Genomic DNA, 13,591 nt, shown 5'->3' with positions numbered 1-13,591 from the left:
CCTTTCCCAAGCCTACAAAATCTACTAAAAATATTCTCAATAATAATATCCAAATTTAACTAATTAAGGAAAAATATTAAAAATAAAACAAAGTCCTAATATAACTAGGAAAGTGGTGTTTTTCAGCTGGAAATTTCGTGCACCAGATCTGGAAGCTTCTGAAAATAAACCCCATCAGATCTGCGTATTAGAATTGCAAGCAAAGGAACATTCCAGAATGTCAGCAGTGAAGGTGCAGCAATTTCAAGCCCGATTTCGACCTTGATGCAACCCGTATCTCTCAAAACTCAAAACATGAAAATTGTAGATCTTTATCTTGGAGTTCCATAGCATCTTGAATCATCTCAATCGAAGCTTGGATGAGAGAGTTATACCCAGATTACGAAGCGATGTCAAAGTTGTCTAGAATCGCCCAATTAGCTACGTTTTGCACTTAACGCCTCCATTTGCATCCTAAATCAAAATATAAGAATAATGAATACATTTAGGCACCAAATAAATATAAAAGACTAAACATTAAGGGAGAAAAATATGACAATTTGCATTCTCATCATTTATACTTTCTAGATATATGCTATGGTAAATAGCCTTCTCTGGCTACATAAAATAGTTCATTATTTTAGTTAGTGCCTCCTTCTTAGAAGATGTTGATAATGAGGGGTAGCAAATCTATCTCTACAGCTAATGTTATGAGATGGGCCTTTGAACAAAGCTTTAATTTTCTTCTGTTTGGAAATTTGACCATTTAATCCTCATGTCCAAGATTGTGAGGTGATTAGGAAAAAGAAGACATACTTTCTATGCTATATAAAACTTTTGAAATTCATGGCACAGTAGTGGAGAAGTTCCAAACTATTTTCTTAACTTTCGTTCCAAGTTTTAAATAGCGTCAATCAGTGAGAAGTTTCCTTGATGTTTCTTCTATATATTTTTGTATCAATTATTGTAACTTTATTTGAGATGTAAGGCAATATGTTGTATCTGTTTGTTCTTCTCTGAATTTTATTTTAAGATTGTTTTTCAGGTTCTATTTATTTTACATGCTTCTTTAACGATTTGCAAGCATTTCCTTCTCTGCATATATGGAGCAATTACCATTGGGCTAAAACTTGCTGGACGATTAAAAGAATTAAGAGTTATATATATATTCTAACTGGTAAAATTCTTATTTGCATTATATAATTTCAAGTTTATGGCTCAGTTGCATCTGAGCCTAAATGTGACATCTTTTTCCCCATTTATTTGTTGCAGTTTATTATGGTGTAGAAAATTCTTTTCTAAGTTTAGCTCCACATGTTGTACAGGTGAGTGCTCTATTTCCCTACTTTTTCTATCATGATTTGATATCTCTAGATTCCTCCTCAACTAAAGGTCTGCTATGAAGAAACTTAAAGGAAGAATGATCTTTAACTACTTTAAGGGCATATTTGAATTCTTCTCTAGCAACCTAGCACCTCCTCCCTTATAAGTTCTTAGTGGAGGGTGAGGTCATGGGTTCAAGACCCACTAGATGCAATAAAAAAAAATTAAAAAAAAAAAAGGTTTCAGTAAAGGTTTACTGTTGTCATGCTGATGATTGATGATTAATGGCATTGAAAATTCTTTTCATAGTTTAGCTCCACATGTTGTATAGATGAGTAAGTTTTTTCTTGATTTTGCAGTCAAACGTGAAAACCAAAGAGGCTATTTTTATACCCAATGAAATCACTGATTTCACAAGAGAAAGGGGGAGGGAGAGAGTCGTAAGGCACTATGAATGAGAGATTAAGGACCACCACCATGTTAGACCATCTCCCACCTTCAACCCAGCCTCTTGCCACCAATATATACTACCTGAACCACTATTGATACAGGTATCTTTAAACAATAAAAATTGGTATCAAATATGATTTAGGTTTTTTTATTTTGGGTTGATTTTTATTAATTTAGGTATTTGGGTTATTGGTTTTGATTAAGCTTGAATGACGAAGAAATAAAGGGCATGATCAAAGACATTTGAAACCCATTTAGTTTAGGGTTGACAGCCATTGAAGGTATTGCCAAGAAACAAGGAATTTTCTTTGCTTAAATGTGGTTTGGTTGTCATCCTATGTGATGTTCTTTTCTTCTTCTTCTTCTTACTTCAATTCATTCTCTAAATTTTATTTAGTTTTTTTTTTTATCATTTGTTTTTTAATTCCTTTGATTTTGGTGTCTTTTTTTTTTTCTTCAAATTTTCGTATCTACTAGTTTGGGTGTCAATGTTAACTTTTTAATTTAATGAATACTCCAAACTGGATTGAGTATTGCACGCCAACTATTTGATTTGTATTACCCTTTTCTTATTATAATTATGATTGTTGTTTGGAATGTAAAATTGTATTATTTTATTTTTCTATTTGTCTACAGGGGACAAGAACGAGACACTCCATACATATAGCAGAACTCTTGCAAAGGTCTATTTCTACCCTCTTTTGTGAAACTTTATTTCTTCTGCCGTCGCACCGCCAGAGCCATTATTGGGTAGGTTCCTTTGACTTTCTATTGATTCGATTTTAATATCATTTATTATTGATTTATTTGAAGTATAGATTCCCTATGAGATCTTGACTGCACTCTTTGTTAATGTTTCTTTATTTATTTCTGGGTTTGTAGGTGGAAAGGCCAAGCCTTTGAGGCAACCCAAAGTCCAAGAAAAATGGGTACGGTTAGGTCTATTTTTCCCTTTATTGAAATCCTATGAATTTAGACTTAACTGAGCCTTTTAAACATGAATAAACTCATGATTAATAATATATCCATTCTCATGCGGTAGCATAGGTTACATACTAGTTCTATATAAAGCACTATCATAATAAATATTAATTAATAATTAATAATGACCATATTGATTATTTAATAGTTCTATTAAATTTAATATATATATATATATATATAATAGTTCTATATAAAAACACAATCATGATAAAGGTTTATTAATAACTACCATAATTATCAAATTTCATATATAATATTGGAGTAATTACACTCCCCGGATTTGGAGAAATGACACTTCATCCTAAACTTGAAGAGAAAAAACACTTTTCCTTCTTGCCATCCATTTAACCAAACTTTGTTAAATTAAGGGTAGGTTTCCAAAATAAGCCTCCATTTCAGAATTAAAATTCATTTTTTTAAATTTTTAATTAAAGTGTATTTTTTAAAAAAAAAAATTTGACTAAGTATTTTAAAATATTAAGTATGACTTTTTTTTTTTTTTTTTAACGGGTTATGGAGAGATTTGCCAATGCAAGTATTTTGATACTTGATAAATTAAGCATTTTTATTCTAAACTTATCAATTATGTTTTTACTAATCATGGCTAAACTTTAGTAAAGAAATTTAGAATATTTTTTATTAATATAAATAGAAGGAAGGAGTGTTAATTTCTTTAAACCCTCGATTAAAATCTTGACACATTATATTTTCTTCTGGGTTTGGCTTACTTCCAGTATTTTTTTTAACTGAAATCTCATTTTGTTTTTATAAGGACACAATTTGGTTCCTAAGCCCAAAAGGTAAAAGGATCTAGGCCCAAAAAACCCAATACAATGAATTTATAGAGAGTGGGTTAGGAAACTAGTCTCTAATGAGTTGGGTAATAATTATAATGAATCCAGATGACAAGAAAGTAAAGATAGACTAGTTTTATCTAAAGAGAATCATCATCGGCACAATCCGAGGATATCAGTTCTTATATATATCACTTGAATTTGATTACAGGCACAGTTCTTGTTACTACATTGTTTTTCTCTTAATTCTCCAAACCCCCCTCCCTCAGGGTCTTCTTTCTATTTTATACTATTTTCTTTCTTTCATCTCCACCCTCCACGTGTAGATTCGGTCGCTGGTGTTGATTATTGTCCCATCAGCACCTTCCTAAAACCTTTGAAAGTAGCATTAAGGCTGAAAATTACTGTTCAGGAATCACTTCCACATTAATGCGGCTAGAGAATTAGCTGCAGAGCATTTAATGCGGTGGTGACAGCTTTTTCTTAGATATTTCATAGCTTCCCTTTGTCCTGTGCTTCCATATTGTGTATCCTTATCAATAGGATATCCCGAAATGTTACTCTGGATGGCAAACCACCATTTCTGACCTCTGCTTTGCTCAGCCGAGGAGGCATTCCTCCTCGTCCCACCTTCCCCAACCATCTTAGTCATAGCTAGCTCGTGGAGTTCTGATTCTTACGTCTTCACTATCGTTTATCTGTCCTCGAACTACTAAGCGTCCTCGGGTAAGGCCTACGGCCCAATATATACCCTTGGGCTCTTCATCCCTACAGTTTTAATAAGAAAATGTCATATCATCTACTAACTAAATAAAGGTAGAGATTAAAATCAACTACCACTTATCATAGTATATTTAAAACAAAAGGACATGTCCGGTTAAAAAAGTACTGGAAGTAAGCCAAACTCTTTTCTTTTAAGTGATGGAATATATATTTCCATATACAAAAACAATCATAATAAATACCTATTGATAAATTACCATAATTATATATTTAATAGTTTCACACTAAAACACAGTCATAATGAATGCCTATGAATAAACCCAAGGAGGTGCCATTAGACCCTTTTTTTTTTTTTTGAAACATTAGACCATTATGGTCATTGGCCATAACCCCTCAACACTTATAAATACCTTTGAGGCATAATGTCAATCTCCCACCACCTTATTCTTTTCCATCCGATCAAAAGAAAGAAAGAACAAGAAAAAGAAAGAAATCATGAGGAGATTCTCAATTTTTGCCATATTTATAGCTTTCCTCTTCATCAATTCTGATAAATGTTTCATCATTCGTTAATTTTCTAAATGAATCATCTATCTAGATAAGTAACTTACTAATTTGGACTTAACATTTAATGTTACATTCCATTTTGAGATCTATAAAACAAATAGAACCAAGCCAAGAAAATAAATTCGAAACATTTTACTCTTATTAGTTGTATGAACTCTGAAATAATTTTTATGCAAAGTAAATGAGAAGCTTGGGTTTGATTTACAAATTTTAGACCAAAAAAAAATTACATTTTCTAAGATAGATTTGTACAAATTCTCAGTACTTCATGGAATGTTGAGTACAGACAATAACTTGGTTATGATCACACAAGCAAATGAAGCAGTAGGGAACTGTGTCACAAAACTGGAAGGATTCAAAGGAGATTGCGAGCTTGAACCTTGTGATACAGCATGTAAGGCAAAATATGGAAAGGGTGCTCAAGGATGGTGCTCCATCACCGTAATACCAAGGGTAACAGACGCTTGTAAGTGTCGGTATCCCTGCGAATGACTATGATCTGTAGTAGATTACTCTAATGTCTCAACCTTGATATGTAACTGTGTTTCCTATTTATAAGAGTAATATTCACAGATCACCAAAAAAATTTATTCATAACTGGTTTTCCTCATTCATAACCAAATTTTTTATAACATCTTTCATATAGTTCATACATTGCAAAGGTTATAGAGTAACCAATTCACAATATATGCAGTTTTTTTTTTTGGTCTCATAAAAATTATTCATAATAACAAAAAAGGAAAAAAAAATAAACTAAAGCCCTAGTGGTTTCATTTAAAAAGGGAATCCCTTTTAAGGTTTTGAGCGTAACAATTGACTTCCGCCTATTACTTTTTTATTTATTTGTAAATTGTTAATTTCAGCAATACTCAAGGATGGAACCAGGATTTGAACTTAGGGGGGCCAAAGCTTAAAACAATTTTTTTTATTTTTTAATGAAAATAAAAACTAACACCTATTTCATATTCAACAAAATACTACATATTTTGTAGTACTATACACCAACTAAAAAAATGTTTCATTATTTCCATATTTCGTAGTTTTATACATCAACTAAAAAAAAGGGACTTCTCAACCAAAAAAAAAAAAAAAATCTAAAACCAAAATAATCACAAACAGACAAGCACAAGTTTATATATATTACTAATATTAGCCACATCACACAAAGTGACAAAGACAAAATTCACAAGTTCATATATATATATATATATATATATATATATATAAATTGTGGGGCCAAGGAATTTGACAACCCCGGCCCACTTTGTACTGGGCCCAAGGCCCGTGCCAAGGAGGGAGAAATAGCCGAGAACGGGCAAAGAAAGCCCAAATGGCCCAGAAATGTTGCTGAGGACGATCTTGCTCTCGGCATCCCAAATCCCAAAAGGAGAGAACAGCACACCGGCAAAGGCAGCCTCCCAGAGTGCCCCCATGAGAAGGATAAGTGCAATAGGATACCTATAGGCGTATGGTGCAGGAGCAATCCAAAGAGAAACTGTCACCTCCGCATTGAATGCACCCAACTAACGTTCTGGCCACATTAATGAGGAAATGCTCCCTTGAACAGTGCGGCCTTGGTTGCCGCAACTCACAGAGGGTTTGGGAAGGTGGCTGATGGGACGAGCACTCGAGTAGTGACCTGCACGATCAACAGGTGGATGGCCAAGATCGATTGGAGAGAAGTATATAATGTGAGAGACCCTCCAAGAATGGGGAATCGCGGAAAAATAACATGAAGAGAGAAAAAGGAGGAAACTGTGGCAGTTTGCATGATCTTGAAAACCATTATAACCTAGTACTGAAAGAATAAGAAGAAGAATACTAAGTTCCTCGGACGAAACACCCGAGGACAAAATTCCATACTTCAACCCATTTCCTTGTTACTTAGCCCACACCTAACTATGTCTAGTGATTGTGGCTCGGACTAAGACCTAGTTCTTAAACCCATTCTCTAAAAATTTATTGTATTGGGCTAGTTGGGCTTGAGACCTTTCGTCCAATAGAAGGAGCGCTCGAACCCAGTCCCTACATATATATATATTACTAATATTAGCCACATCACACAAAGTGATAAAGACAAAAATTTTGATAAAACCAAAGACTTGGTCAATTGGTCTCACAAAAAAGTCACTTATGACTTACCAAAGACTAGTCTTCACAGTACACGGTACTCACAAATGACAAAACAGTGACTACCAAAGACTACTCTCACAAATTCACTATCACAATTCAGTACTGACATCCTACTATCATGGTCCCACTTTATTTCTTTATAGATAAAACCAAAACAAAAAAAAGTTACACTGAAACCGGTCCACACAATCACAATAAGGCACAAACAATTACACAGTAGTCAATACAAAGCCACAAACACAAACTGGTCTACAGTCCAATGGTCCACACATGACACAACACACTAGTGACCAGTCCATGAAAAGCCACAACTCACAAATACTGAAATACAACAGTCAACACATAACACATTCACCACAGTTCATAAAAAATGCAGAGCAAAAGGGCTAACCGGCTAAGGCAATGGCGTAGAGCAATATAGCAAAGACAAAAAAAACAAAAAATATGAACTTGAGAAAGGAGAGAAATTTCTTAGATTTACTGTGTGTGACTGTGATCAAGGATTTGAGGAGTTGAGGAGCAACAGCAGCAACAGTCCGGATCTGATCTGAGGAAAAGAACATCAACAGCGCTGCAGCAGTAATGATGGAGGAGGCGTTGATGCTTGATGAGGTTGAGTGGAGAAAGAGTGAGGTTAGGGTAAAAATTTGAGACTTGTAATTTAGGTTTTCAGTCCATATTTATTTTTTATTTTGTAGTTTTTAGTTTGTCAGTTATTATTATTATTTTTTTTTTTTGTATAAGAGTTTGTCAGTGATTATTTCAGATTGATTCGTATTAATCGTATACCAGTTTTTTTTTTTTTTTTTAATTTGGAGAGGGTGGGAGAGAGGGGGGGGGGGGGGGGCTATCAGGACGAGAATTTAATATACTAGCTTGCTTTTTTTGGGGCGGGGGGGGGGGGGGGGGGGTACAATGACGCCTAAAGTTCAAATCCTTTTTTCCCTAACTTTAAGACAATATCATAGGGGTCAAGTGTTACATTCAAAACTTTATGGGGTTTCTTGCATAGTTATTAAACATGGTTGAAAGCTAACTCAGTCTAAGAGGCAGATAATCAATTAAACTAATGGGTCATCGATCAAATTGCAAAGTTAAATAAAAATAAATAAATATAACAATAAATTTGAGAAATCATATAATAAATATATAAATTTAAAAAAAAAAAATAGACATGCCTATATCACTAATTAAAACTAAATGAGACTCTTTTTTTTTTTTTGGTTTAGTGTCATAATTTAATCTAGGTTGTGTTTTTTTTTTTTTTTTTTTTTTTTTTTTTTTTTTAACACAAAATAGGAAACATTTAAACTCATCTCAACTCATGTGGGTTGGGTATACATGTGATTGGTTTGGGTTAGAAATTTCTCAACTCAACAAGATCAAATTTAGTTTAAAAAACCCTCCTTCGTCCAGTTCATCCCGCATCGCCAGTTCTGCTTATCAAAAATGGCCCACTTGGAGCTCTCGATTCCTTGGCGCGGCTCAACGAAGCAGCCACGCCGTCCTACTCATGTGCTCCCCTACTTCTACCTTTGATGGCCTTTTGTTCTTATTCATAGTTATTAATTCAAGAAAATCACACTAACCACCCATGTGGTTTTCTGTTATTATACTCACCTCCCCTCTAGTTTAGAATAAACCACTCACCTCCTTTAAAATGCATAATTTTTACATTAACCTTTCTTGAATGACAAAATATGTTTAAAAAATCACAAAAACAAAGGTTATTAAAAAAAAAAAAAAAAAAACTGGAATTTCTTATTAAAGAATGTGTGGACAACAATTTAAGTAGAGAGTAAAATAGCAAATTCAAGAAATTTTTTTTAGTCATCTAGGGAGGCTACTTTAACTTCAGGATCTAGAACTATCATGTATTTCATACTTATATAAACACACAATAAAATAGTCATAAGACTTACCTGGATCCATTGATGCAATTCTCTTGAGATCCAGTAAAAAATAATAATTCTCTGTAGGATTAGTTTTTCTCTCTTCACCATTTTACTCTCAGTTCAGTCAAATTCAGTCTATGATGAGAAAAACTGAATACCTTAGAGAGAGGACCAGTTTTCTAATTTACTTTTAAGTGTAAATACTCCGGATTTTAAGGGAGCTTTGTGTCTTATTCCTAACTATAAGGGAGAGATGAGTGTAATAATAGAGAGGGCAATGCAGTTTTCCCTATTAATTCCCCCTTCCCTCTCCCCGTGTGAGGCATTTGTTATGGGCTTTTTTGGTTGGGTCATAGACTGGCTGGATCCGTATTACTGTGGGCTAATCGGTTAACAATGCAGGATTTTAGCCCATTACCTGTCTTTGATAGCTGGAGCGAATACAATTTGATTCTTTTTTTGGAAGATGAACTTTATTAAAGAAACTAACGATTACAAATTGCAGGGTTACCCCAAGCAGCTAAAAGCTGATACAAAATGTAGGAAGGAGGATAAGAATGAAATCCAAAAGGATCTCTAGAAGTGTTTCCTTCCCTGAGCAAAAGATCGATGCAGTGATTCCCTTCGTGAAGATTGCAATTTGACATTTGAAATAGAAAAGAAAGCCTAAACATATTAGTAACAAAATAAACAAGCTCCCTAATTGATACATTAAAATGAAATGTTAACAATCTCTTAATTGAGACCTCTAAAAATGTTGACTTTTAACACTACGTCATCCCTCTTAATCAGCTCAAAGATGCAAACATCTCCTTCTTTCAAAGTATTCTCCTTCATAAATGCAGACCAACCAGCAGAGAGCTTATATGATGCCCGTGGATAAACTAGCAACTTCACGGGCCACGATTGATTTGCAACTTGGAGCATCACAGTGCGTGTAGTTCCTTTTTTACACTTCTTGATAAAGCCACTAGGCAAATTCTGTGTAAAAAAGATACTTAAAATAATCAGTAAAGAAACCACATTTGTAAATAAAAAAAGAAAAAAACAGTTTTGAGGCAACAATATTATATTTTATGTTCATTGCAGTGCAGGACAGTCATAGGTATGCAAATGATTTGATTCTATTGTTCATAATGACACTACATTCTATTGTTTATGATACTCTCATAATATTCTGTAACTTTTCTCTACCTAAGGTGATAGTGATTTAGCCTTAACGAGCTTGCAATCCATCTAACCAACAACAGCTTGAGGTCAATACTCATGCATATTCTCTTGGAAAAACTAATTTTCATTCTTTTCCATAGTAAGTAAATCATTGATAGAGACAAATAGGGGGGTAATTTACTGTATGTACATTTAAAAACATAGCTTTACGCAAATGTTGTTAATGACCCTACCATATGTGCACACTTCAGACGAGCTGAGGTTATAAGGACCTTAATGAAAGGATTCTCCGAGATGAAATTCCTGGCAGCTTCAAGGGCTAAAGAAGCACGTGAAGATGTGCAATCTTCACGTATCAACTGTTTCGGCTTGCCTGCATTGAATAAACCAAAAATAAGTAATTACACTATTTTCTGGCATCATGAGAACTCTGTTCTCAAAGGCTTGCAATGTTTTGCTTCCCATAAAACTCACACAATTCCTCCCAAAATTAGCTCAATTTTAATTTAAGCTTCTCTTTGATTCAACTCCTTTGGCTCTCCCATGAGCTGACCACGGAAAAATAATAAAATACATGCAGAAATGCAAACCAATTATAAGGCATTGACTTCAATCACTTAAAATATTTCTCACCTGGAGACAGGCAGCAATTTGCATCTTCAGCCACTCGGAAGATGTTAACTATAAATGAAACATCAATTCCTTTAATAAACTCAAAGATGCAAACATCACATACTTCCAATTTATTGTCTCGTGAGAATGCTCTCCAACCACTAGTGAGTTCGGCTATTAGATGTCTACCAACTTTCCTGAAAATGTACTTAACAGGCCAAGTAATCCCTTCAGGAACCCGAAGGAAAACATCAAGACACTTCTCTTCAAGATATTTCTTGGCAAATGTGTGTGGTATATGCTGCTCCCCAAGAAAGATAAAATAAAAAACGAATAAGAGAAGAAATGTATAATACAAAGATGGGTAAAGGGAATTCTACGGATTAGGATCTGTAAAGGAAGCATCTCTGCAACATGGTGTGCTCTAACTAATCTATGCAAATTGAAGTGAAAAGAGTTCAAATGGTCAAAACTCGAATATTTTCAGCTGAAAGCTTACCAAATTACATCTGCCAAAAACATATGATGGTTGTATGATAACCATGAAAAAAGGATTTCCTGATTTAAAAGCACTAGCAGTCTCAAGAGCTCTAGATCCTCCATTAGCTGTCAAGTTTTGCGTCTCCTGAGCAACCTTAGCTTTCAACCAAATAGTATCAACCGTTACACCAATTTGTCTCCTATAAAATTATACAAATAAAACTAACACTCACTATATTTAATCTAAAGATCTACAACCAAAATCTCAATGGCCTTCTCAACTCCTCCTTCAAATATCAAAATAACATACCCAGAAGTTAAAACAATATTCCATACACATCTGGTTGTTTCCACTATGTAGTCCATCATATTCCTCACTCTCAAAAGCTATTATCACATTTGGGCATTCTCAACTCTCCTCTCCATATATCAAAATCACAATGTAGCCCAGAACCAAAATATATCTAGAGTCTGGACTGCAAATTAAAAAATAAAAATAAATAAATAACTCACCATAGTACATTCTATCAAAGTGTGGAGCCTTTGTAAGATTTGTTCCAGCAGTTCTTTTCAATTTATGCCGACTAGCTTCAGTTGAACCTATAAGCAATCAACTTTATAAATGTATTAACACCCATTCAAATGATTCAAAACCAAAAATGGAAGAAAGGCAATTAGTTGAGAATAATATGTGCTAACATAACACTAACCGCCTGCTTCAATTTTCTTGAGGCCAACTTCTGAACGCTTTCGCTTGCCAATACGGGTGGGTCTGCTACAAGTCAGCCCTGTTTCAGAATCTTCTTCCAAATTCACAAATGGAATAGACTTACCAATAGGTGCAGCTTCTTCCTTCTTGCATCCAGTTTTACTGAATATCTTAACTTCAAACAAAGAACTTCTACTGAATTTAAAAATTAGGAAATCCCCAAATTCCAGAGAATGATCACTTGCAAAACATTGCCATCCATTCTTAAAACACACGCGCCTGTTAGTTTGTTCCAGTCCCACATGCCAAGACTTTCCAGTCTGATCTTTAAGAATGGCCCTCTTTGGTATAGTTCCGTTGAAGTGCTTGATAAAAGCTTGAGGTATAGACTGCAATATGAAATAGATTGAGTTTTCATCAGATATCAAGCGGTCTTGTCTTCAAAACACTGCATAGTGCAATGATATTTCATTCCTATCTGGTGAATCATGGTGTAATACTTAACATTTTTCCTTGAACGCATGTAGTGTATTAGGATAAATATAGCCTAAACGAGAAGAGCAATGACCTGTCTACGTTCTAGAAAAAAATCAATTATACCCAAATGGAATCTATGGCTGATCAAATTCAAAACTTGTAAAAAGAAATATCAAAAGTACTGTGAGTTTCAGTATTATTTTTTTGTCACAAAATTCTTGACGTGCCTTTGGATTAGCATTTTTTTTTTCATTGATTTATTTGTTTATATACAGTTTTCTAAAATCTTCTCATTTCTTTTTCCAAGTACAACTATACTAGACAACTTTCAACAAATAAGTTTTTCAGAAAAAAATAATAATAAAACTATTCCAAACAAACATGTTAATATTATGGATGAGTAGCACTTGCCAGAGAAATAAAAAATCAAAACCAAAACTTCCGTATAAAAAATTAATAAAAATCAAAAGCTCTTTTTAATTTTTTTTTTGCCGAATTTTAAAAGTTCTAATGGGTCTCAGAATTTTCCTTTAGACAGTTCTCACCATGTTATATAATAAGCTTGTATGCAAATATGGGTGGAGGGAAAGGGAGACTAAGGACTTCAATGCTCTCATAAGATCTTAATACTTTGCACAAATACATACAATGCTCCCATAACATTTTACCCCACCAAAACCTGCTACTGTTTTGTACAAATACATACAATGATGGCTGATATAATGATCAATGATGAAATAGGAACAATAAAAACAGATGCTTCAACGAAATATTTTAAGTAAAATAGAGTAAGCATTATGGGAACAATATCGAGAAAGAGAGAGAGTACTATTTCATGAGAGCAAGTATTTGGGAGGAAAACTTTGAAGAACTCAGGGTTGTCTTCCGAGAAAGAGGGCTCTCTCTGTCTCTGTCTCTGTCTCTGTCTGCGAGGCCTCACCATTGTTTTTTAGTATTTTATTTTATTTTTTGTTTTCGAAGTGGGGTCGTGTTAATTTGTTTGTCTTTTAATAGCGTCTGAAGCTGCGTCAACCCTAATAGGACAGACATAGGGGGCGAATTTTGGGAAAAAGTCAATCTTCCCGAACTACTGGGTTTACTTTAACACAAGTACCAAAATAATAACATTGAAGTATAAATCGGTTTATAATACATTATATAATTGAAGTATAGATTTTGTAAACAAAAATTTTGAGAATTGAAAAGGTATTGACAAGTTTTTCAATTTTCGAGAAAATATTTCTAACATTTGTAGTTGTAGATTGGAGGTTATAAACAGTAGACAATAAACAACA

The 13,591-nt window shown here is 33.9% G+C and overlaps 1 protein-coding gene across 1 annotated transcript; it reads right to left on the bottom strand.

Annotated features, from left to right (window-relative positions):
* Positions 1–9,309: 9,309 nt before the first annotated feature.
* Positions 9,310–13,239, bottom strand: LOC115950332 (B3 domain-containing transcription factor VRN1-like). The gene is made up of 7 exons (XM_031067543.1): positions 13,126–13,239; positions 11,821–12,208; positions 11,624–11,710; positions 11,130–11,269; positions 10,652–10,931; positions 10,252–10,391; positions 9,310–9,829 (listed from the first exon to the last, which is right to left on the bottom strand). The coding sequence occupies exons 1-7, from the start codon at positions 13,237–13,239 to the stop codon at positions 9,584–9,586; spliced, it is 1,395 nt and encodes a 464-aa protein (XP_030923403.1). The 3' UTR covers positions 9,310–9,583.
* Between the last annotated feature and the right edge of the window lie 352 nt (positions 13,240–13,591).

This window comes from Quercus lobata, chromosome 6 (assembly GCF_001633185.2).
Source record: "Quercus lobata isolate SW786 chromosome 6, ValleyOak3.0 Primary Assembly, whole genome shotgun sequence".
Classification (NCBI taxonomy): domain Eukaryota; kingdom Viridiplantae; phylum Streptophyta; class Magnoliopsida; order Fagales; family Fagaceae; genus Quercus; species Quercus lobata.
Note: the sequence above shows the minus strand (reverse complement) of the source record. Positions and strands in the feature narration are given on the sequence as shown.

Bases quoted from the DNA above. Each gene is read 5' to 3' on its own strand.
- LOC115950332 (XM_031067543.1), bottom strand. From the start codon at position 13,239: ATGGTGAGGCCTCGCAGACAGAGACAGAGACAGAGACAGAGAGAGCCC. The intron at 11,270-11,623 runs GTGAGTTATTTA...TTTGGTTGAAAG, and splicing joins CTTTGATAGAATGTACTATG to CTAAGGTTGCTCAGGAGACG. The intron at 9,830-10,251 runs GTAGGGTCATTA...TTTTTTACACAG, and splicing joins GTCTGAAGTGTGCACATATG to AATTTGCCTAGTGGCTTTAT.